Source organism: Scylla paramamosain, chromosome 41, assembly GCF_035594125.1.
Source record: "Scylla paramamosain isolate STU-SP2022 chromosome 41, ASM3559412v1, whole genome shotgun sequence".
NCBI classification, from domain to species: Eukaryota; Metazoa; Arthropoda; class Malacostraca; order Decapoda; family Portunidae; genus Scylla; species Scylla paramamosain.
In genome coordinates, this window is record NC_087191.1 from 6,971,967 (window position 1) to 6,997,698 (window position 25,732).

Below are 25,732 nucleotides of genomic sequence, written 5' to 3' on the forward strand. Positions count from 1 at the left end.
GAAGGCTTTTATATCAACATTTTTATTGTTGATGAGTTTTGTTGTACATTATATACACATACAGTTTGTCATTACTATGCAGCTTTCTTAAGGCATACATATTACTGAGGGAGACACCACTGCTGCATATCACAAGTGACACCACCATGCACCTTCCTAGTCGCTAGTTGAGCCACCCACAGTCATTAAGACCTCCCCTCAATCTCAGGTCCTCTTGTTTGCTGAGAATTTAATAGTTATCAAGTTTTTTTTAAGGTGGTCACCAGATTACAGAACTTAAGATAGAGGTGAAACATGAGACACTGTAGAGTAAGTGGTGTGGACTGACTGTACTCAGAGAAGGTCACCACTTCACCTTGCCCTTGACCCTACACAGCACAAACATTACACACTGAGTGTGTAGGTCAACTGACTGTACCCAGGACTGTTACCTTAGAGTGCATCACTTCACCACCCCCTGCCCTCCACAGGTGACACTCCTGCACAAACACCACATGATCCACCAGGAGGGAAGGTGCCCGTTGTGCCCCACCCCAGTGCCCACTGCCACAGCCACTGCCCTGCGCCGCCACTACCGCCTGGAGCACAAAAAGACCATCACGCTGAAGGAGGCATCCCGTGTGCTGCGGGGCCAGCGGGGGCCGGCGCCACGCTGCTTCTACTGCCGGGTGTGTGGCGCCCAGTTCAGCGTGAAGGCTGACCTCAAGGCACATGAGGAGGAGGCACACCCTGGGGACGGCCACCATCACTGTGCCTCCTGTGGCCGTGTGTTCCCCATGAGTGAGGTGAAGACGCATGCCTGTCTGTCCCCAGAGGAACACCGCAACACCATGAACCTCCTGCACCTCAGAGCACACCAGACCACCACCAGGGACAGCACAGCCACCACCACCACCATCACCACCGCTGCAGCCACCACTACCACCACCACTGCCACCTCACAGGATGGCTCCAGCACCACACTCATCCTGCGGGAGGATGCCGTGCCTGTGCAGGAGGGTGAGGTGGAGGAGGAGGAAGAGTACCTGGTGGTGTATATAACACCTGAGGGAGAGAGCATGTCCTATGTGATGAAGAAGGGTAACAGGCCATGGCAGGATCAGGTGTTGCAAGTAGATGCCCCTGGGGAGCCACTGGGGGTGGAGGATGCCCTGCCACACCCTGAAGACACTATCATGATCAACGTGCACCACCAGGACACAGACAACACCCTCCTGCTGACCCCAGGCGAGGCACAGACCCCTGCCCCACCAGAGCCCCTCGTGGACGACACTCCACCCCTGCCCCTCCATACCATCAAGCTGGAGCCCCAGGGTGGTGAAGAGGAGCCCCTGGAGTCACTGGCAGCCCCTGACAAGTCCTTGCTACCCCTAGTCACCCTTACAATCCCCAAGACAGAGGTGGAGGTGCCAGTGCAGCGACTCAAGGAAATCCCAATAAAGTCCGAAGTGATGGATGAGGAAGAGGAGGAGGATGAGGAGGAGGAAGTTGATAATGGGAAGAAGGACACCACCACCAGTGTTCCCAAAAAGCTTGTAGGAGGAGGAGGAGGAAGAGGAGGAGGGGAGAAGCAAGGCAATGAAAAGGGTCATCTGGTGTGTTGTGACTGTGGAAAGACATTTAACAAGCAGTGGAATTTCCAGCAGCACCTGGCCACCCACAATGCCTCCCTGCACCGATACAAGTGTGACAAGTGTGGCCTCACCTTCGCCTACCGCTCCACTCTCAACAAGCACATGGACCACCACAACCCAACGCCACAGATACACCAGTGCCAGCAGTGTCCAAAGGTGTGTGTGTGTGTGTGTGTGTGTGTGTGTAAATTGTACCTGTAAAGTGTGTAAATTGTACCTGTAAAGTGTGTGTTTTTTGTCTGTTTTCCCACCTATTTTAGTTTAAATCAGTCTTAAAAAGTACATTAAAGATGGAGAGAAATTGAGTGTACTTAAGTGTAACAGTGTATATCTTTCTCTGTCACCACAGCCCATAGACCCACAGCATCTCCCCTATAGTTTATCATAACATATATGCACACAACAGCCTCCTACTGATTTCTCTCTCTCTCTCTCTCTCTCTCTCTCTCTCTCTCTCTCTCTCTCTCTCTCTCTCTCTCTCTCTCTCTCTCTCTCTCTCATCCACCACATCCTACATTATGTTTATATGCTAGTCACATATCACAGCCTCTCGCATAAGCAACCTAAGCTCTATCACTTCTCTATACTCTTGTCCACATATTCTTTTCCACATATCCACACTTCTCTATCAGCCTCCTCTCCTTACCCGCCACTGCCTGTCACCATCCTTCATCCACCTCCCCATACCATCTTATTGACAACACCTTCCTTCCTCCTCCACCTCACCACCCTTCAACTATCCCTGGCCCATATTCAGAAACTGCTCTCTCACATCAATTTTTAAAGGCCACAGGTGATTAGCTGGGTTCTCAAGACCCTGTCTCTCGTTAATAATGTAGAAATCTTGTTAATCTGTCACTAGAACCCAAAAAACATCCATGAAAACCCGTCTACATAGTTTAAACTAGAGCCTTTTAATTGGAGATGCAGCATAGAAGTGTTTCAGAATATGCTTTGTCCTACCACCTTCCCTCCTTGACTTCTTACCATGCTTCATCCTCCTCCTCTTGGTCCAGCAGCACATTGTCACTTTCCACCTCACCCCCAGACCTACAAGTGCCTGGCATCCCTCAAGCAGCACCACAAGCGTGACCATGAGAGGCGGAGGCCCTATGCATGTGAGATGTGCAGCAAGGATTTCTTCAGTAAGAGTGATTTTAAGTACCACATGAGGTGAGGTCATTGTTTTTTGTTCATTAATACTACTAATGCTGTAGTTATTTCAGTTTGGGCAGGTTCTTCTTGGCTCATGTTCCTATTTGTAGTCACTGTTTTAATGAGTCTTTTCAAGTTCTTTTTTTTTTTTTTTTTTTTTTAAGATTGATGTAATGCCTACCTCAGGTAAGGATGCTGCTGAGAGTATAGATTTGTCTTATTCCTATTATTTCAATTCATTTAGGTTCTAGAATAACATAATTCCTAATTGGATTGATAAGAATGCTGACAAGTCTATATTTGTGTTACTATAGTTATATGTATTCATTCAGGTTCTAGATCTAGATTGACAAAATTCCTAGTTAGATTGATAAGAATGCTGACAAGTCTAATTTTTTTTACTTTAGTTATATATATATATATATATATATATATATATATATATATATATATATATATATATATATATATATATATATATATATATATATATATATATATATTCAATTACTTTTAGTGGAACATAATTCCTAGTTGAGAGTAGATTTGTGCTTACTAGCTGCCTTGATACAGATACTACCCAAAGCCTAGATTTGTGGCTTACTGTACTTAATTAAATTCAGTAAGGTTCCAGAGTAACAGTGCTTAGCTGGGTTAATAAGAATATTGCCAAGAATTTAAATTTCTCCTTTACACTCAGGAATATTTGTCTATTATTTTTGTCCATTATTTTTGCCACACTTAATACTGTCCCTCAGTCTTGGGCATGAACATTCACTCACACACCCAGTGATGCTTGTACACTTGCACCAGTTACTGACATCTTCTCTAACACAGACTGCACAAGAGGGAGCACCCGTACATGTGCTTCACCTGTGGCCAGAAGTTCTCCCACGTGTCACACCTGCACCGTCATGAGAGAGTCCACACTGGCGAGCGTCCCCACAAGTGTCCGGTAAGTTTGGAGGTCAGGTGTGGTGTTGCAGCAATGTATTGTAGCAGTGTACATAAGGTATGCCAAAAATTCAAAACATATCCACAAAAGAAAAAAAAAACATACTAAAATCCTCAAACACCAAGAAACACTAAAAAATGCCTCAGATCCCCAAAAATATAAAAAAAATGTATTGTAGCAATGTGATGTTGTAGTGACAGGATTGTAGCAGTGTGGGTTGTAGTGACAGGGTTGTAGCAGTGGGATTGTAGTGACAGGGTTGTAGCAATGTGGGGTTGTAGCAGTGTGGGGTCTCTCTCTCTCTCTCTCTCTCTCTCTCTCTCTCTCTCTCTCTCTCTCTCTCTCTCTCTCTCACCACAGCCCACAGACCCACAGTATGTCCCCCATCAGTACGTTTACTTACCAGTCACCCACACAGTCAATCTGGGCTCACTCTCACCATGAGAATCACAGACCCATAGCATGTTAACAAGCCACTTGTAGCCAGACACACACCAGTCACCTCACCTCTGTCACTAGCACAACTAAACCTATCCAGGAAAATGTCTGTATGTGTGGAGAGGCAGTGTAGAGTCATGATGAAAGGTGAAGACAGACAGAGGTACCTTAATCTTCCTATACATGTGTGTGTGTGTGTGTGTGTGTGAAGAGAGGCAGTATAGTCATAATGAGAGATGGAGAAGCAGATGAAGCAATGTTAACCTTCATATCCATGTGTGTGTGTGTGTGTGTGTGTGTGTGTGTGTGTGTGTGTGTGTGTGTGTGTGTGTGTGTGTGTGTGTGTGTGTGTGTGTGTGTGTGAAGAGAAACAGTAGAATCACAATGAAAGGTGGAGACAGACAGAGTGACCTTGACCTTCCTATCCTCATATTAAGTGAAGCAGTATAGTCACAATGATAGGAGAGGCAGATGAAGCAACTTTAACCTTTCTATCCTCATCACTCCACAGTTCTGCCCCAAGACTTTCATTCAGCACGGCACATTGCGAATACATCTCAAGAAGCACGAGAAGCAAGACCCAGATCTTGAGACAACCACAGATCCCTCACAGCAGCAAGCCAACACCACAATGCCAACGGACGACACGTTCTCCGACACTGCCAACCTCACACTCAAGCTAGCCATGACAGAGGGGGCCGAGACACTTGACGATACCACATTGTTATCTAAGGATGCTGGTGGGGACCTGCTAGGGATACACGGGGAGGAGGGGATTACTCTCGGCCACGACACAGGGAATGTGGAGTCAACACTGGGCCAGGACACCCTCCCATCAGGGACTATGATACTGACAGAGGGGGGGCAGGGGCCAGGGCAGTTCTCTGGGGGCCACACAGCAATGATGGCGGGGGTGGATGGGGAGTGCATTGCTATATTTGTCCAGGAGGAGCTCACCTAGCCTGCCTGTCCATGCTGGCTGACTCTCATTGTTACTGTTGCTGTTTCTACATTCCATCATACTCATGTACATTTGCATATGTTTCTAATATATTTTTTAACATTAAATTTTTGAATAACATGATCTGGTGTCCTTTTACCCTAACTTATCAGGGAGCTAGCTGACATTTCCACTTCAAAGCATCACAAAGACAGAAATTGATCTGAAGCTGAGATGAAATATCAATGAGAAGTGAAGCTTGGAGAGGGTGTGAATGATTAAGATGCTGTGCCTTATCATTCTGGATCATGCTGAAAATGCCAAGGAAATTATATGACAGGAGGATAAACAGGACATGAAGGTCATTGATGGAGAGTGAACCCTGGCAGGACTCAAGATAAACACAAGCACTTCACATTACCAAGCTAAAATGATCGCCAAGGTCTAAGTTGATTTTGGTTGACCTTGATTGATAACTACACAGCTGATTGTACAGACAGTTGAGTTCCAACACAATTGAACAAACAAAATGTGAGGTTCCAACACAGCTGACAAAAACAACAATAAGGTGCAGTAATAAAAGATTGTTTGGTGCAATAATAATTGATATTCCTGAGCTGCTGTGGAGAGTAACAGACAACAGCAGAGGCACAGCTGATGAGGACAACCCCAGAGGCACTCAATGGACGTGTCAAGCAAAGGAATACAGATGCTCCAGAATTGACAGAAAGACAAAACAAAGCAAAGGTAATCAACTAAAAACAAAAACAAAAACAAAAAAAATTTTAAAAATCAACAGAAAACTAAGCAAAGGAACACTATTCAACAAAAGAAGAAACCTAAAACAAAAGCCTGAGAGTGGACAAAAGATTAAAAGAATATTATTTAACTAAAAAAAGAAACCAAAACCAATTATACTCAAGAACCAGTAAAAACTACAAGGGAATGCCGTCCAATCCAAACTAAAGGAAGAAAACCTATCCAGGGATAACAAGAATACAGACAGATAAATATACAAAACTCCACCTAACAATAACAACAATAACAATAACAGTAAAAATGAACTCTGACAAAAGACACTGCTAATGAAGATATAAAAAAACTAGAACATTATAAAAAAATTACAACAATGAAAATATACACACAACTGCATTCTTTAAGTAAAAAATGTTATCAAATACAATAAATTCACTGATGACCAACAGGATGAGTAAGTATAATAAAAACCTACCATGATAATAAAAATAAATAAATACTATACAAAGAATACAATTATATACAATATACAACACAAGCACACCACATAGAAATACCCACAAACAAAACCAACCAACACAAAGAAACACAAACAAAGCATTCACACAATAAATATAAATACTGCTTGTGTAATGACTCACACAACAATGCACAAACAAGCCATACTACTAGAAAATAAATAAATAAACTATACACAAACAACTAACAGCAAACACTATAGAATCCGCAGTCTTGGAAAACTGACACGCTGTTCTATCCACTTGGCTGCAGCGAGGAGAGCAGCATCTTGACCCCAGGGAGCCATGAGCTGGAGGGCAAGAGGCAGACCATCCCCATTCATCCCCACAGGCACACTGACCGCCCCCACCCCAGCCATGTTCGCAGACTGTGTGCATACATCCTGCTTGGCTGTCTGGGTGCGGTTGTCTAGCAGGCTGAAGGTGGAGTGTCTGTAAGGAATAGGAGGGTGTTAGTGTGTTTGTTGGGGTATGTGTAGAAATAGAAAGAAGGATGGTGGTGTCTGGTGAAGGATGAAAGGGTGTTGTAGGGAAGGAAGGAAGGGTGTTGATGGTTAGTGATGGAAGAAAAGCTAGTGGTAAGGAAGGAAGGAAGGAGGAAATGAAGGAAGGAAGGAAAGAAGGAAGTGTTAGTGTTTGCAGGAGGAGGAAATATAGGAGTAAGGAAAGACAGGAAGGAAGAAAAGAAGGAAAGTGTACTAGTAGGGAAAGAAATAAGAAAAGAAAATTGGTGTTTGGTGGATGAGGAAAGATGGCAGTTAGTAAAGAAAGGAAGGAAGAAAAGAAAATTGGCATTTAATACATTAAGAAAAAGAATAATTAGTAAAGAGGGGAAGAAAGAAAAGAAGAATATTGGCACTTAATGAATGAGGAGAAAGAGTAATTAGTAAAGACAGGAAGGAAGAAAAGAAAAAATTAACCTCAGTGAGTGAGGCAAGAGTAATTAGTAAGGAAATGAAGGAAGAAAAGAAGAATGTTGGCACTTGATGAATGAGGAAAGAGAGTAATTAGTAAAGAGAGGAAGAAAGTATGAATATTAGTCTTTAATGACAAGAACAACACAAGACACAGAAGAAAAGTGTAGGTATCTGTGAAGGAAGGTCTAACAATCAAAACACAAACAACACCCCTTTCTTGTGAGTTCCACAAGTGAAGGGCAGCACCTGAGGGCCTGCTGTACCTGTGGGCCGGGGTGAGGGTGGTGGGGGTGAGGAGCAGCGACACACCACTGCGCCACACCTCCTGGAAGTCCTGCCAGATGAGGCGCCGCACCTGTGGATGAGAGGGGTGGATGAGAAGGTAAGACACCTGATGGAAAAACTGACTAGTTAAATGAATTCCTAGAAATATTGTTACAAAAATTAAAGAAAAATGAGAGAGAGAGAGAGAGAGAGAGAGAGAGAGAGAGAGAGAGAGAGAGAGAGAGAGAGAGAGAGAGAGAGAGAGAGAGAGAGAGAGAGAGAGAGAGAGAGAGAGAGAGAGAGAGAGAGAGAGAGAGAGAGAGAGAGAGAGAGAGAGAGAGAGAGAGAGAGAGAGAGAGAGAGAGAGAGAGAGAGAGAGAGAGAGAGAGAGAGAGAGAGAGAGAGAGAGAGAGAGAGAGAGAGAGAGAGAGAGAGAGAGAGAGAGAGACTGGTGAGGAAATTAATAAGATGATTAACAGAGAAATGGTCAGGTATTTGAATGAATGGAAAGAGAGAAACACACACACACACACACACACACACACACACACACACACACACACACACACACACACACACACACACGCACACACACACACACACACACACACACACACACACACACACACACACACACACACACGCATAAAAAAAAAACATGAAAAGAAGACAAACACACACACACACACACACACACACACACACACACACACACACAAAACAAAAAAATACCTGAGACAAGAAGAAAAAAAAACAAAAGAATATAGACTGAAAAGTAGAAAAATAAATAAATAACAACAGAAAAGACAAAACACACACACACACACACACACACACACACACACACACACACACACACACACACACACACACACACACACACACACACACACACACACACACACACATACACACAACAAAGAACACTATGACCATAACCCCAAACAACCACAGTGAACAAATGGTGAAGAAAAGGAATAAATAAGATGAAGAAATTGATAACACACCTGGTAAGGAAATTGAGAGGCACTTGAATCAATGGACAGAGATATGGTAAGGAAACAGATACAAATAAAAAAACACCAGTAAAAGATGCAAACTATATAGGTAAAAAAATGAATAAGAAATCTGGTAAACAAGTAAAATATCTTGTAAAAAATTAATGAGACACCTGGTAAACAAACAAAACACCTGGAAAATAAACAAAATAAACAAGACACCTGATAAATAAATAAACTAAACTAACAAAACACGATAAAACAAGGAAAAAATGATGAAATAAGATAGCTAAACAAGTCAAACAAAAATAAACAAAACACCTGGTAAATAAAAGAAACATCTGATAAACAAACTAAACTAACAAAACACCTGATAAAACAAGGCATCTGGTGGAAAAAAAAAGAATAAAATAGACTAAAATAACTAAATAAATAAAAATAAATAAAAACATCACGAAATAGACACAAACAGCACACAAGCTTCACAGCGCTTCATCTTCAGCACCCACTCAAAAAACACACAAAATAAATACATAAACAAAAATACAATCACACCAGCAGCCACAAGCCCCACACAAGCCTGCCAGCACCTCACCTTCAGCGCCTGTTCAAAGTACTTCTTCCGGTTCTCCTTCAACAAAAAGTAGTTCCCGGCAAGCACACGCCCTCTCACCACCTCGTTGAGTCCTGCGCGGCGTGTCAGGGCATACAGGGCCTCCATGGACTGCCCCACTGTCTCCCGATGCCCATAACCAACGCCGGTGTATCGTGTGAAGTTCGAAGCCACCTCACATGTATTTAAGATGGCATAGCAGATGATGGAGAGCTCTGTATGTGGCATTGATACCTCGCGGACCTGTGAACATACATAAGACAAGCTGCAAGAAGCCATCAGTCTTACACGTGGCAGTCCCTGTATGAAACGTGCCTGCCTATTTCTGCCTATCATCCCCACCCATACATTTGTCTAATCTTCTTTTAAAGCTCCCTAGTGACAGCACTAACAGCCTGATTACTGAGTCCATTCCATTCATCCACCACTCTATTTGAGAACCAATGCCTTCCTATCTCTTTCTTGAACTTAAATTTTTCAAGCTTGAACCTGTTATTTCTTGTTCTGTTCTGATTACTGATCTTGAGAATTTTGTGGGTAGTTGAGTGGTTGTGTGGTTGTGGTGAAGGGGTGCAGTTTGTTAATGTGTCACCCTTTTTCTCTTCACCATCACCACAATCTCACAACTTAGTCCAATATTCTTGGAGGAGGAGGAGGCAGTAGACACCTGCTGAAACGATAATTACTCCCAGTGAGGTCTAAAGCACTATTCATGGGATGCTGTGAACTTATCATTAAACCCAGCTGTGACCTCACTGAACATTTCCCTTTGTGTCTCTTCCTCCACACAAAACTACAAGCACCTAATAACACACACACCCTTCACTCAAAAATTTTTAAATCATCATGGCGACTCCTACACCAGCCTCGGAGTCCCCATCTGGGGAGGGGACCATAAATGTCCCCAGGTCAGACTGCCTTTCTGTCGACAACCCTTCTCAACTTTTTCTTCATTAATTTCTGCAACATTCATGGTCTAAGATCTAATTTTCAATCTGTAGAACACCACCTCTCCTCTTCTAAACCTCATCTTCTTTTCCTCACTGAAACTCAGGTGTCTGAGGCAACTGACAGTAGCCCCTTTTCTGTTCCCTCCTACTTTCTCTATCCTCATTTTCAATCCAAAGCTGGATGCTGCGTTTACGTGCGCAATGACTTAACCTGCTCTCGTGCCCACGCTCTTGAATCTTGCGAGTTTTCCACCATCTGGCTACAACTACAGAGTCACTCTCAAACTAAATTTATCTGTGTTGTATACCTCTCACCTAACTCCTCTGACTATAAGAAATTCTTTGACTATTTAACTTCCAAAGTGGAGCACATTCTGACCCTCCTCCCTTTTGCAGAGATCTCCATTCTTGGAGACTTCAATGTTCACCACCAGCTTTGGCTTTCCTCTCCTTTCACTGACCATCCTGGTGAAGTAGCCTACAACTTTGCTATCCTCTACGACCTAGAGCAATTGGTGCAACACCCTACTCGTATTTCTGACTGTCTTGGAGATACGCCCAACATTTTTTACCTTTTCCTGACCTCTAATCCTTCTGCTTATGCCGTCACCCTTTCTTCTTTGTTGGGCTCCTCCGATCGCAATCTCATATCTGTATCTTGTCCTATTGCTCTAATCCCTCCTCAGGATCCCCCTAAGCAAAGGTGCCTCTGGCATTTTGCCTCTGCTAGTTGGGGGGGGACCTCTGGAGGTATTTTGCTGATTTTCCTTGGAATGACTACTGCTTCCGTGTCAGAGACCCTTCTTTGTCTGCTGAGCGCATAACAGAGGTGACAGTGTCTGGCATGGAGGCGTACATTCCTCACTCTTTTTCTTGACCTAAACCTTCCAAACCTTGGTTTAACACAGCTTGTTCTTGTGCTATACATGATAGAGTGGTGGCCCACAAAAGATACTTAAGCCTTCCATCACCAGAATCTCATGCACTTTATATTTCTGCCCAGAACCATGCCAAGTCTGTTCTCCAACTAGCCAAAAACTCCTTCATTAACAGAAAGTGTCAAAACCTTTCAATATCTAATTCCCCTCATGACTTCTGGCATCTTGCCAAAAATATCTCCAATAACTTTGCTTCTTCTTCTTTCCCTCCTCTGTTTCAACCAGATGGCACCACTGCTATCACATCTATTTCTAAAGCTGAACTCTTTGCTCAAACCTTTGCTAAAAACTCTACCTTGGACGATTCTGGGCTTGTTCCTCCCTCTCCTCCACCCTCTGACTACTTCATGCCACCTATTAAAATTCTTAGCAATGATGTTTTCCTTGCCCTCGCTGGCCTAAACCCTCAGAAGGCTTATGGACCTGATGGGGTCCCTCCTGTTATTCTCCGAAACTGTGCCTCTGTGGTTGCACCTTGCTTAGTCAAAATCTTTCAGCTCTGTCTGTCAACATCTACCTTTCCTTCTTGCTGGAAGTTTGCCTACATTCAACCTGTTCCTAAAAAAGGGGACTGTTTTAATCCCTGAAACTACCGTCCTAATGCTTTAATTTCCTGCCTATCTAATGTTTTTGAATCTATCCTCAACAGGAAGATTCTTAAACATCTATCACTTCACAACCTTCTATCTGATCGCCAGTATGGGTTCCGTCAAGGCCGCTCTACTGGTGATCTACTGGCTTTCCTTAATGAGTCTTGGTCATCCTCTTTCAGAGATTTTGGTGAAACTTTTGGTGTTGCCTTGGACATATCAAAAGCTTTTGATAGAGTCTGGCACAAAGCTTTGATTTCCAAACTACACTCCTATGGCTTCTATCCTTCTCTCTGTAACTTCATCTCAAGTTTCCTTTCTGACCATTCTATTGCTGCTGTGGTAGATGGTCACTGTTCTTCTCCTAAATCTATTAACAGTAGTGTTCCTCAGGGTTCTGTCCTGTCACCCACTCTCTTCTTATTATTCATTAATGATCTTCTAAACCAAATTTCTTGTCCTATCCACTCCTACGCTGATGATACCACCCTGTACTTTTCCACATCTTTTCATAGACGTCCAACCCTCCAGGAGGTAAACATTTCATGTAGGGAAGCCACAGAATGCTTGACTTCTGATCTTTCTAAAATTTCTGATTGGGGCAGAGCAAATTTGGTATTGTTCAATGCCTAAAAAACTCAATTCCTCCATCTATCAATTAGACACAACCTTCCAGACAACTATCCCCTCTTCTTCAGTGACACTCAACTGTCCCCCTCTTCTACACTGAACATCCTTAGTCTGTCCTTTACTTATAATCTGAAATGGAAACTTCACATCTCATCTCTAGCTAAAACAGCTTCTATGAAGTTAGGTGTTCTGAGACGTCTCCGCCAGTTTTTCTCACCCCCCAGCTGCTAACTCTGTAGAAGGGCCTTATCCGTCCATGTATGGAGTATGCTTCACATGTCTGGGGGGGTTCTACTCATACTGCTCTTCTAGATAGGGTGGAATCAAAAGCTTTTCGTCTCATCAATTCCTCTCCTCTAACTGACTGTCTTCAGCCTCTCTCTCACCGCCGCAATGTTGCATCTCTAGCAGTCTTCTACCGCTATTTTCATGCTCTTCTGATCTTGCTAACTGCATGCCTCCCCTCCTTCTGTGGCCTCGCTACACAAGACTTTCTTCTTTCTCTCACCCCTATTCTGTCCACCTCTCTAATGCAAGAGTTAACCAGTATTCTCAATCATTCATCCCTTTCTTTGGTAAACTCTGGAACTCCCTGCCTGCTTCTGTATTTCCACCTTCCTATGACTTAAATTCCTTTAAGAGGGAGGTTTCAAGACACTTATTCATCAATTTTTGACCACTGCTTTGACCCTTTTATGGGACTGGCATTTCAGTGGGCATTTTTTTTTATTGGATTTTTGTTACCCTTGTCCAGTGTCCTTTCTAGATAAAAAAAAAAAATCAGAAACACTCTGCTCTTCCACCACGACTATTTTTCAAGGCCACAAAGATGATTAGCCTGATTCTCAAGTGAGTTTCTCCTAGAAATAATGTAGAAATCTTATTAATCTGTCACTACAACCATAGGAGCATCCTTAAAACACCTGTAATTTCAACAAAAGCCTTCAAAACTGTAAAAACACTCTTAAAAACCCATATCACTTCAACTAAAGCCTTTTGAACCATAAAAACACCCTTAAAAAACCTGCTTCACTTTAATTATCCTTCTGAACTGTAAAAACACCCTTAAAAACCCAGTGACCTCAACTAGAGCCTTTTCAACCATAAAGACATCCTTGAAAACTTATGTCACTTCAACTATACCCTTTTGAATCATGACAACACCCTTAAAAAACCCACATCACTTTATCTAGAGCTGGAAAGTAGTCGTGGTGCAGACTGAAGTGTTTCAGAATAAGACCCTTAACCCTGCCACCTTCCATCACCACACACCTTAGCACCACCACCACATAACTTAGCACCACCACTCTCCATCACCACAGCCACAACACACCTTAGCCCCAGCGTCCTCCATTAAGTCCGCCACCTTGGTCCACGCCTCTACCACCTCCCCACTGGTCCCTGGCTGGTGGTACTCCCTGGGCACCCCCACCACCACCCCCTCCAGGCTCGGTACAGGGGGCAGCTGCAGGGTCTTGAAGTCACTCCAAACGCTGGTAGAGTCCTGGAGGGGGAAAAAGAATGACAGTGTTGGTCTGACAGATGTGGCAGTTTGAATGTTGTTAAGTGAATGTCAGATTTGGTTTAGGGATCCAAAGAGACACACAAGTGGGTACATAGGTAGACAGATTGACAGACAGCCACTGAGTCCTGGTTGGGGGATAGAATGATTGTGTTGAACTGAAAGATGTGGCAGTTTGAATGTTGTTTGTGAATATGTTAGGTTAGGTTAAGGGACAGAAAGAGACAGAGGCCTACAAGTGGGTACACAGGTAGACAGTACTGACAGTAAGTACTGACAGGACACACACACACACACACACACACACACACACACACACAAATACAGGAAAAAAGACAAACACAGACACTCACACACATTAAAACAAAAAACCTGAGACAAGAAAAAGAAAAAAAAGAACTGATAAGTGAAAAAAAAAGAAGAAAAAGACAAACACAAACACATCACACACCACAACCCCAAACACACAAACACCCAAAAAAACACACCATAGGATCCTGGCCAGCCACAACAGACAAGAGCGTTGCCACATCATCCACATGGCGGCCAAACAGCCCCGGTACATCCATTGAATTGACAAGGCTGACGAGGCCCCAGCGAGGCACCAGGCCATAGGAAGGCTTGAACCCCACCACCCCACAGTAGGAGGAGGGGTTACGAACAGAGCCTCCTGTATCAGACCCCAGTGCCCTGAAAGATGGAGGTGTTAGGGGTGTGGGGATAGGTGTGTGTGTGTGTGTGTGTGTGTGTGTGTGTGTGTGTGTGTGTGTGTGTGTGTGTGTGTGTGTGTGTGTGTGTGTGTGTGTGTGTGTGTGTGTGTGTGTGTGTGTGTGTGTGTGTGTGTGTGTGTGTGTGTGTATTTACCTAGTTTACCTAGTTGTGCTTTATGGGAAAAGAGGTATGCTCGTGCTGTCCCATCTCCATATCTTTTAATATCCAACTTAGCCTTGAATCCATGTATACTTTCTGCATTTACTATTTCCTCATCCAGACTGTTCCATACATCAATACTTCTATATGGGAAACTATACTTTTTGACGTCTCTTCTACAAGCACTCCTCTTCAGCCTCTTTCCATGTCCTCTTGTGTCCTGTGTATCCCAGACCATTAAGTCGCTCCAGTCCAACTCCTCTACTCCCTCATATGCTTTATATATCACAATCAAGTCTCCCCTTTCTCTCCTCTTTTCCAATGTTGGTAGATGTGTTCTTGCCAGTCTCTCTTCATATGACAAGTCCCTGATACTTGGTACCATCTTCGTTGCTGCTCTCTGAACTCTCTCCAACTTCCTTATATCCTTTTTCTTGTATGGCAACCACACTACTGCTGCATATTCTAGTCTAGATCTTATCAGTGACACAATTATCTTCCTGACCATCTCTTCATCCATATATGCAAAGGCCTGGCTTATTCTTCTCAACAAGTGTCACAATCGCTTACTTACTTACGATCGTACGATCCTGGTTATCTTACCAAGAAAGTGGACGTTACACTGATCCCGGAAAGTTTTAAAGGTCTGGATTTTTAAAGGCTTCGAGTGCCTACCCAACCTATCTGAAATCGCCAGACTTACACCCTCTCACTCTACCTTTACCTTGGCACAGCATACCTGAAATCACCTCTAATACCAGATCAATGTTGGAGGAGTAGATAACATGATTATTCTATGTTACAACCACATATATTAATACTAATGATAATTCACAAACAACATGAGGTAGTACATGTTAATACATGATGTTCTCATCACTTCACACAACACCAGAACCCGTTTACACCTCCACCAGTCACAGAAATATTTCCCTCAAATGCAGGAATTTACTCAGACACCATTACCGTGTCCCTAGACAATAATTCCCATATTTCACCTCCTCAAACCTCACAGGATATCACCATCATCAACAAAGATTACCCACAAGACCATAACATCATCCCCAAAATCACCAATACACCACAACACCAGCTTCCAAGGTCAACACCTCAGCCTCCACTCACAAAATGGCTGCCAGTGTGACCTATGACTCCTTCGAACAGCATCACCTGCACAACTCAACAACCGAATTCCAGCGGACAAGAGCTCTTGGTACCACAAAAGACTCAATAACCTGATCCTGGATATCAGAGTTATACCACCACACCACACTCACTCCACCATCAATCCACATCAAGATTCTTCCCTGAGAGACGCCTTCCCTCCGATCTACCTCACGACCTAAGACGCTCTGCCTTCCCCTCCTTGGAATGTGTTGTTGCCCACTCAAGTTCCCCATTTCAACATATTTCCACCTCAATTACACTTCCTCCCTTATACATACAAAGATACAAAGAACTTAAATTATGGAGAGAACAATACTACATAATATAAAATGAGTAAATAAGCTTTACACTACTTATAACCAATAATAAGCATAATGTCTAAAAGGCAGGTAACTAAAACACGGGGAACACTAGGAAAACGTGTTCCTTTCCAAGGTAAACTCGGCCAATAACATGACACAAGTTATAGGTTTCTCCTGTAATTTTGCTAATGTGTCTCTCCAGGGTCAGGTTCCCAGTCACTGTAACACCGAGATCCTTTTCCTCTTCTGCTCCACTCAACCTTACACCATTCAACACATAAATTCCTTTTACTCTTCTTGTACTTTTTCCAAATTCTATTACCTTACACTTCTTTAAATTAAATTCCATTTCCCATCTATAACTCCACTCTGATATCTTGTTCAGGTTTTCTTGTAATGTTCCACAGTCCTCTGCACTCTCAACTTTCTTCAGCAACTTTGCATCATCCGCAAAAAAAAGGCTCATGTAGCTGTACGCATTCTCTGTCATATAATTTATATAAACTGCAAACATGATTGGTGCAAGTACTGAGCCTTGGGGTACTCCACTTATGAATTCCCTCCATGATGATTTTTTATCTTTTACCACAGTTCTCATTTCTCTGTTTGTCAAGAAATTTTCCATCCATCTCAGCAGGCCCCCACTTACCCCACCATTATGCTTCAACTTCCACAACAATTTCCTGTGTGGCACTTTATCAAAGGCCTTCTTCAGGTCTAAATAAACACAATCAGCCCATCCATCTTTCTTGCATTATATCCACCACTCTATAATAAAAACCCAGTAAGTTTGTAACACATGATCTCCCTCTCCTAAATCCAAATTGTTGCTTTATTATCACTTCATTTCCTTCTAGGTACTGCATCCATTTATCCTTCACCAATCTTTCACACATTTTGCACACCACACTTGTTAGAGACAGGTCTATAGTTTAAGGGCTCGTCTTTACTATCACCTTTGTATATTGGCACTCTCTTCCACTCAATTGGGACTCTGCTTTCAATTAGGGAGCTTTCAATAACATTATGTATTACCCATGTCAACTGCTGATTGCACTCTTCTAGTATCCATCCTGACACTCCATCAGGGCCAGGGGCCTTCCTAATGTCTAATCCCTCCATCTGTTTCTGGACATCCTCTTCAGTCACTTGGATTTCCCCCCCAGACCCATTTCCTCACTCATCTCACTCTGCCACACAAATGTTTTCTCTTTTGTGAATACTGATTGAAAACTCCTGTTCATTATCTCTGCCAATTCAGTTGGATCCTCACACATTTGACCATTCACCTTCAATCTGTTTATTCCTTCTCTATTTTTCATTTTGCTGTTCACATATCTGAAGAATAGTTTTGGTTCCTCTTTGCATTTGTCCATAACATCTTTCTCATAATTTTTCCTTTCTTCTCTAATAACCCTTACATATTCATTATTTGTAGTTGTGTAGTTTTGCCATAGCTCCTGCGTATTTTTCCTCCGCCATCTATTCCATGCTGTTTCCCTCTCCTCTCTAGCTATTTCACATCTTCTATTATACCAGTCGTTGTTATATCTTCTCTTTGTCTCTACTTTGGTACATATCTTTTCACTCCCTCTTCATAAATATTGATGAAAGCTTCCCACTTCTTTTGCACATTACTTGCTGTGATAAGTGTACTCCAGTCCACTTCAAAGTATCTCCTCATTTGTTCAAAATTTGACTTACCATAATTAAATCTTTCACTTATATAATCTTCACATCTACTTTCCTCTCTTTTTTCTTTAATACAAAAACCTTGTCATGACATGGTTGCTTTTTCCTAGTGGACAACTATAGTTCATGTCTTCTATAATATCTGTTTCTTTTGATAATACCAAATCAAGTCTTGATGGCTCCTCTCCTCCTCTGTATCTAGTGTTTTCCTCAACCCACTGTGTCATAATATTGTTCATTGCCAGTTTCAGAACCTTATCTCCCCATGAGTCTTCTCCTCCTCTTGTGTTCCACTCCTCCCAATTTATCTCTTTACAATTAAAATCTCCCATTATAACAATTTTGTTGTTTTCTTTAATTTTCTTTACAAGCCATTCTTTTGTCTCACTCAGCAACTGTTCATGCTTTTGTCTATTCCAGGTCTTTGTTTTTGGTGGGGCATACACCACTGTGACATATTGTAATCCTCTTCTTCCATTTATTAGTTGCAAGTTTAGGCCTTCCACCAAGCCTTCTGCCTTTTCCACATTCTCCACCCGATACCTTTTTTAACAAGCATCATCACTCCACCTCCTCCTTTTCCACATCTCTTTCTTATCCATATATTGTACTTTCCCCCTCCTAAATTTGGTGTTTCTGAATCTCTTAGTTTAGTTTCTACCATTGCCATGATGTTTGGTTCATTTTCTTTTATAAATTCATTCACTTCATCCATCACTGAAACTAAACCATCCACATTAGTGTATGTCACTGTCCATGTCCCTCCCTCTGTGTGTGTGTGTGTGTGTGTGTGTGTGTGTGTGTGTGTGTGTGTGTGTGTGTGTGTGTGTGTGTGTGTGTGTGTGTGTGTGTGTGTGTGTGTGTGCACTTCACCGACAGTCGTCTGCTGCTCACCCAGCCAGCCATTCCTCTACAGAAAGAGCTCAGAGCTCATAGTGACCGATCTTCAGGTAGGACTGAGACCGCTTACACACCACACACTGGAACAGCAAGGTCACAACCCCTCAGGTTACATCCCGTACCTACTTACTGCTAGGTGAACAGGGGCTACACATTAAGAGGCTCGCCCATTTGCCTCATCGCGCCCGGGATTTGAACCCAAGCCTTCTTGGTTGTGAGCAGAGTGTGCTAACCACTACACTACACAGTGTGTGTGTGTGTGTGTGTGTGTGTGTGTGTGTGTGTGTGTGTGTGTGTGTGTGTGGAAAAAAGTGGCGTGGATGGATAAATAACAGGTGTATGGGTACACTACACATGCAGAAAGAAGACAAAAGCATTAGAAGATGTGTGGGAACATAACTGCAAAACAGACAAGCATGAAGTCGGTGAACTCAGCCCTCTTAACCTTGACATCTATCACACCTCACCAACCTGCATGACACAGCACTCACACAAAGGCTGTCCCAGTGGCCACAGACAGGGCACTGCCACCCGAGCTGCCACCTGTCACCACCCAGTCGTCATGCTCCAGGCCTGATGTTGGGTATCTGCAGGAGAGGAGGTGAGAGGAAGGTACCACATGCTGTTGCAGTAAAAACTATTTGCACCACATCCTGTACATCAAATCCCGAACAAGAACATGAGTAAAAATGATTACCTATAAAGTGTAGTGAAGTATTAAGAATCTATGTAGAGTAAGAGTCAAATCAGTATTCTATTTTCAAAATTCTTATGCCAGAGGAATGTGAATTAGACATTTTCTAGAGGGGAAATGAAGGAGGTGTATAGATTAAGGTGCTCACAGGAGTGATGGAGGCAAGGGCAGGGACAGGAGGCGTGATAAAAGCAAAGGCACAAACTGGAGTGATAAAGGTAGGGACAGGAGAAATGACAATAGAGGCATCAGTTCACCACAATACACAACAAAACACACCTCACACACCAACACACACTAACAGCAACACAACACTCACTTCTCCTCTGTCCCCGTCAGCTCGTACTCAATGCCAGACCGATAGATATTCCTAGACTGCCCGAAGGAGGAATCTATAGTGCCGGAGCCCATGCCAAACTCATCCAGGTTCGTCTTGCCCACCAGCACAGCCCCAGCACCCAGCAGACGTTCTACCACTGTGGCAGAGTAGGGCGGAATGTAGTGACGCAGCATGTTGGATCCACAGGTGGTGAGGATGCCTTGGGTGCAGAAGTTGTCCTTGATAGCCACTGGTATGCCATCCAGGGCCCCAACCAGCTTGCCTTCTTCATATCTGTGTGAGGGATGGAGGTCATGAGGAGATGGGAGGCTAATGTAGGAGATGGTTAAGAGTATGTAATGTTAGATTAGGGAAGATTAAGTGGTAAACTGGGACTGGTTTGTGATGGTGAGTGGAGATGAAGTATTGTTAAGGAAGGTGGTAGTTAAGTATTGTTAAGGTGAAAGTATTGTTAGGTTAGGGAAGGTTATGTGGGTGTGCAGGGAGCAGGTGATGAAGTGATGGGCAGGTGCTGCTCAGGGATGAGTGGAGGCAAGTATAGTTAGGTTTCAGTAGAATAGGTTAAGTTATACAGATATGCAGAAAGCAGATGAAGTGATGGACAGGGGCTGTTTGGAGATGAGTGGTCAAGAGTCCTTATAGTATCTTCTCTTAAGTTCTTTTATTCTTTTTCTTTCTTACTAAATCATCAGTTATGAGAGACAACAGTGCTCTAAAATAACACCACAAAGCAACCAACACACACAAGCAATCACCAACACCATTACCTGCAGTGTGCACGCTGGGCAGCCTCCCTGGCAGTGTCCTGTGTGGGGGTGATGAAGGGCCGCAGTGATGCCACCACCGCCTGTCTCTTGAGTGCTGCCTCACACACCTCCACCGCCGACACCACCTTCTGCACCAGCCCAGCCCTCACCTCACCCACACTGGCTCCAAGCAGGTTCATGCTGGGGGAGGCAGGGAAGACTGTAATGTTTGGTTAAGTTTAGCAGGTGTATGTGTGTGTGTGTGTGTGTGTGTGTGTGTGTGTGTGTGTGTGTGTGTGTGTGTGTGTGTGTGTGTGTGTGTTTGGTTAAATTCAGCACGTGTGTGCATGGTTCAATATAAGGTAAGAAACACACACACACACACACACACACACACACAACTAACACTGGAAATAACAACAAGATCAACACTACAGGATTAAAAACCGACATCATACCAGTAAACAAATAAACATCCATAACAAATAAGTAAATAAAATAAGTAAGTAGAGTAAAAGCACTAACATTATCACCACCACCACCTTCAGCGCCTCCGTCAGTAGCCCCCCTCACCTGGACGGCGGAGGTACAGAAGTGTCACGCCTGCACTGCAGCACTTGCAGGTCAATACCAAACACGGCGCCTCACACACCCTCCCTTACATCATCCCTTTTCACCCCTTTAATAACACAGCACCTCCCTCAGTAGCCACCCAGAACACGTGTGAGGTAACAAGGGACTAGTATGATTGAAGTAAGCGCCATAATAATCTGAAATAAGCAGAAAATTAAGTAAAATAAAGCCACACACCTTAAACTGAACCTCACTTCGCCGGGCTGAAATATTCGGCTGTGGCTCTGACTTCAGCATCACTCTCTTGTATGTTTTCTTATGTATCTATTTGAAGATATTACAAGGGGGGTGGGCAAGTTTCTGGGGGTTATTTAGCTGCAATGAACAAAAATTAACATGTACAAACTCAATCAAGTTAGGTTTTAAAAGGAGTAGAAGAATTAATCGGTCATTTTAATACAATCAGATGACCCGGCTTTTATTCAATAATCAGCTATTTTTTGCAGTTAATAGGAACCTTTAAGGGTGTATTAGACAAGCATATAGATAGGCATGATAGGTGTATATCGATGTATTGTTCAGGACCTGTCTAGATCTACTGCCTTATTGCAGCTTTCCTTTTGTTCTTATGTAGGAATGCTCTAGGAATTATCTTATCATATATTAATAGTAGTGATTAAGTAAGAACGATCTTCGTAATGTAATGAAAGCTATTTGACACTATTTATTATTTGGTCAGCTATTTTAACTACTGTTGTGACCGTTCTTGTTTAATATCCAGTGCACTTCCTGTTTGCAAGCACACACTAAGAAATGAGGGAAAATTGGAGGTTGATTGTGTCTTTTCTTAGCTATAAAATTATTCAAGTGGCGTCAGAACAACAACAAGTGTCTGGAAAGTTGTAGATTATAATAAGAAAAAAAATATTAAGCAAAGAGTAAAGTTTAAGCCACGGTCAGTTGGTTCTCTGGAACACAATGTTTACATGAAAGACAACGTGAGGTAATTTTTTTTGCTCGTAATATAATCATTAGAAATTCTACTATTTTAGAATTATTGACATGGAAAATAGATCAGTAAAAATTAAGATATTCACTTTAACAATTTGACATTACTACTCAGCCTCCCTCACCGCCAGGAGATAAGTTGTAACCACTAATAAGAAATGCAATGATAAAAACGCATATTAAAAAGGGACAGATAGATAAAAATGTATCACAATTCATATTCACAACACTTAATAGACAAATCGACAACATATATATTAAAAACACCACCAATCTAATGCTCTTCCCCACCCAATGACATTATAACGAATAAATATAATTTTGTTCACATATCCTAACACCTAATCTAAGTCTACATTAACAAAAATATTATTACATTTAAAGTAATAAATGTCAAACTTTAAATCCTTCGAAGTATCATAAAGCGCCGCTGGTGTAGTGGTATCATGCAAGATTCCCATTCTTGCGACCCGGGTTCGATTCCCGGGCGGCGCATGTATTTTGAGTGTTTACTTATTTTTATTAATATCCATTATGTTCCAGTAGACTCCAAATCTCATCCCAGCAGTTCTAATACGAGATTCAAGTGAAATGTAACTTGGGAAGTGTATCTTTCAGCTTAACTTATCAAACCAGAATTCGTCTGGTGGTATTAGTAGTAGTAGTATGTTGATAATAAATGGTAAAAACAAAACAAATAGATAGATGGTAGTAGTAGTAGTAGTAGTAGGAGTAGTAGGAGCAATAACATAATAATAATAATAATTATTATTATTATTATTATTGTTATTATTAAATTGACTAAATTCTTTTTTCTTACCAACTTTTTATGGAGAGAATGAGAATGTTTCTTTCTTATTTTTGTCCCTGCGGCCAGCCTCCTTAACATTACATATATAAAAGTAAAAAAAGAAATAATGGTTTAATCCTTTATTATCAACTTGACATCACGGCAGCAAGGTAAGGCAACACACAAGTGACGCGCTGAGAATTATCAACTGCTTTTAACATTTCATTATTGGGAGGCGCAAACTGACGGAGGATGAAATGAAAAGAAAACTATCACAAAATAAATGGAATGGCGATACTTAGCGCCACGTTTGTTTGTTTATGAGTTTGAGAATGTGTTGAAGGATGATAAACAATAGTGAAGTGTGTGTGTGTGTGTGTGTGTGTGTGTGTGTGTGTGTGTGTGTGTGTGTGTGTGTGTGTGTGTGTGTGTGTGTGTGTGTGTAGCAAAACGGGTTGCTAGGCTCAACACAATCACTGAATCCAGCAGAGGCAAACACCATCCTTATGACTGATCTCAGGGGTGCCGCAGCTGGCGGAAGGAGGGTGGCAGGGTGGCACGTGAGGAGGAGTTGGGGTAGGTTCAGGCGGTTCAGGTGGCGAGGCGCCTAGTGAAAGGTGAGGCCCGGCGCCCCCAGGATGGTCTGCCACACCTGGTACCCCTGGGCCTCCAGCTCGCTCCGGCACTTGTCCACAGCCTCGGGGGCAGTGTCGCGCCCCAGTACCACCACGCCCAGGCCGCCGCCGCCCGCCCCCGTCAGCTTGGCGTGCAGGCCGTAGGAGGCGGCCACGCCCACCAGGCGCTCCAGGCTGGCGTGGGAGACGCTGAGAGAGGCGAGGAGGGCGTGGTTGATGTCCACCAGCTCGTGCAGGGCGGCGTAGGCCTCGTCCTGCTGCTGGGGGCTGTCGGCGCTGGACAGGTCTGCGAGGGTCTGCAACGCCCGCTCCGCCAGGGCGTCCAGGGCGTCCAGCACGGGTTCCACCACCTCAGGCAGCCTGCGGCGCCGCGCCGCCACGGCCGCCACCAGTGCCTTGGTGCTGCGGGGAACGCGGGTGTTGACCAGCAACACTTGCAGTGGCGGCGCCCCCAGCGGGGAGCAGCAGCCCGCCTTGAAGCTCACCGCGCCCCCGTAGGTGCAGATAGAGTTGTCGATGCCCGAGGGCGTGCCGTGCACGATCTGCTCGCTCCTGAAGGCCCAGCCGCTCACCTCCTGCAGGCTGAGGCCGCCGCTCACCTCCGTACTGGGGGTCGAGTCTGCGGCGGCGCCCCTCCCGGCCAGGCGCAGCAGGGCGGCGGAGAGACACACAGCGTAGGCGGCGGAGCTGCCGAGGCCCGCCCCGGTAGGCAGCTGGCTGGTGACCCTGAGGGTGGCGGGCACGGGGCGGGGCAGGATGGCCAGGTACAGCTGAAAGAAGGACAGTAGGGCCAGGCCACGGGGGCCCCCTGGGGGATCCTCGGGCAGCCCCAGAAAATCCCGCACCTGCCCCACCTGTGCCTCGGTGAGGGGAGCCGCGCACGCCTCGCCGGGTTGCCCTAGCCTCTCCCACAGCGCCTCTACCTCCCCCATTGGCCACGCCTGCTGTATGTCCACCTCGGGCAGGTCCAGCACGAGGCGCGCGCCACCCGGCGTGAGGGTGAGCGTGGTGCGCAGGTCCAGGCTGAGGGCCACAGCGCGCCGCCCGTACACCACGGAGTGCTCGCCGTGCAGAATCACCTTGCCCGGGGCGCTCACACTCACCGCAGCCATCGCCGCCTGCTGCCCGCACTCACCTGCTGCACGTAGTATTGGTTACTGCTGCACGGACGCTGCTGTTGCTGCTGCTGCTGGGTGATGGTGTGACCGTTAGTGGTGTTAGTGGTGATGCTGAGTTGTTACTGTTGTCACTCTACTGCTGCCTTGTGTCACGCCCGCTGCTGTACCGTTACTGCTGCTGCTGCTGCTGCTCCCACTGGTCAGGCGTGAGTGTCTTCATGGAGAAGGCGTGGATCTGCTTCAGCTCCTCCTGCAGCGCCGCGTTCACCAGCCTGCCACATACAACACGGTCACCACACACCCACACACCTGCCCTGCTGTACCTGCCTGCCACACAATACAGTCACCACACACCCACACACCTGTCCTGTTGTTCCTGCCACACAACACGGTCACCACACACCTTTCCTGCTGTACCTCTCTGCACACAACACGGTCACCACACACCTGTCCTGCTGTACCTCCCTGCCACACAACACGGCCACCACACACCTGTTCTGCTGTACCTCCCTGCCACACAACACTGTCACCACACACCTGTCCTGCTGTACCTCCCTGCCACACAACACTGTCACCACACACCTGTCCTGCTGTACCTCCCTGCCACACAAGTCACCACACACCTGTCCTGCTGTACCTTCCTGCCACACAACATGGTCACTACACACCCACACACCTGCCCTGCTGTACCTGCCACATAACAACACGGTAACAACACTCCAAACACACGTGTCCTATACCTGTGTCCCAAGGCCTCTCTCACACCCACCTGTCCTCCACACCTGTTGGTTACTGAGAGGAAAGCAGGAAATGCACGGGAGAGGAGAAGAGAGAGAGGAGACAGGGAGAGTTGCCATTTATTTCCCTAATAGACGTGGTTTTCATATTACATCGTCTTAAGTGAACGAAGGGACTGGTATTTACTTGCAGACAAAAGGAAAGGAGATGAAGTTGAGACAGATATAAAGAGAAGAATGGGGAGGAGAAGGAGGAAGAAGAAGAGGAGGAGGAGGAAGAGGGAGAACGGTCCCTGAGCGAAGATTAATGAAACATTGAGAGGAATGACCGTCTTCTCATAG

At 44.4% G+C, this 25,732-nt stretch overlaps 3 protein-coding genes and 1 non-coding gene across 9 annotated transcripts in view; 2 read left to right on the forward strand and 2 right to left on the reverse strand.

Annotated features, from left to right (window-relative positions):
* Positions 1-5,263, forward strand: part of LOC135092874 (zinc finger protein 628-like) — a 32,876-nt gene extending 27,613 nt beyond the window's left edge. For all 3 annotated transcript variants that reach the window (XM_063991624.1, XM_063991626.1, XM_063991625.1), the window contains exons 3-6: positions 471-1,790; positions 2,683-2,807; positions 3,627-3,744; positions 4,694-5,263. In XM_063991624.1, coding sequence (XP_063847694.1) covers positions 471-1,790; positions 2,683-2,807; positions 3,627-3,744; positions 4,694-5,143 — 2,013 coding nt within the window. In that variant the 3' untranslated portion in view covers positions 5,144-5,263. The remainder of the gene's footprint in view (positions 1-470; positions 1,791-2,682; positions 2,808-3,626; positions 3,745-4,693) is intronic.
* A 443-nt stretch (positions 5,264-5,706) lies between these two features.
* On the reverse strand, positions 5,707-21,497 carry LOC135092877 (glutamyl-tRNA(Gln) amidotransferase subunit A, mitochondrial-like). Of its 3 annotated transcripts, none has more exons than XM_063991633.1 (9): positions 21,340-21,497; positions 20,551-20,730; positions 19,763-20,056; positions 19,241-19,336; positions 14,307-14,508; positions 13,630-13,800; positions 9,171-9,431; positions 7,577-7,668; positions 5,707-6,828 (listed from the first exon to the last, which is right to left on the reverse strand). In XM_063991633.1, the coding sequence occupies exons 2-9, from the start codon at positions 20,727-20,729 to the stop codon at positions 6,594-6,596; spliced, it is 1,530 nt and encodes a 509-aa protein (XP_063847703.1). In that variant the 5' UTR covers position 20,730; positions 21,340-21,497; the 3' UTR covers positions 5,707-6,593. The 3 variants fall into 3 exon arrangements, with proteins under 3 accessions (XP_063847703.1, XP_063847705.1, XP_063847704.1); XM_063991635.1 differs by lacking the exon at positions 21,340-21,497 and adding an exon at positions 21,103-21,251; XM_063991634.1 differs by lacking the exon at positions 21,340-21,497 and adding an exon at positions 21,055-21,203.
* A 1,037-nt stretch (positions 21,498-22,534) lies between these two features.
* On the forward strand, positions 22,535-22,605 carry Trnag-ccc (transfer RNA glycine (anticodon CCC)). The gene has a single exon. It is a non-coding gene; the product is annotated as a tRNA-Gly (tRNA).
* Positions 22,606-23,025: 420 nt separating this feature from the next.
* LOC135092884 (mevalonate kinase-like) lies at positions 23,026-25,441 on the reverse strand. Of its 2 annotated transcripts, none has more exons than XM_063991654.1 (2): positions 25,423-25,441; positions 23,026-24,925 (listed from the first exon to the last, which is right to left on the reverse strand). In XM_063991654.1, the coding sequence occupies exon 2, from the start codon at positions 24,645-24,647 to the stop codon at positions 23,508-23,510; it is 1,140 nt and encodes a 379-aa protein (XP_063847724.1). In that variant the 5' UTR covers positions 24,648-24,925; positions 25,423-25,441; the 3' UTR covers positions 23,026-23,507. The 2 variants fall into 2 exon arrangements, with proteins under 2 accessions (XP_063847724.1, XP_063847723.1); XM_063991653.1 differs by lacking the exon at positions 25,423-25,441 and adding an exon at positions 25,394-25,420.
* Between the last annotated feature and the right edge of the window lie 291 nt (positions 25,442-25,732).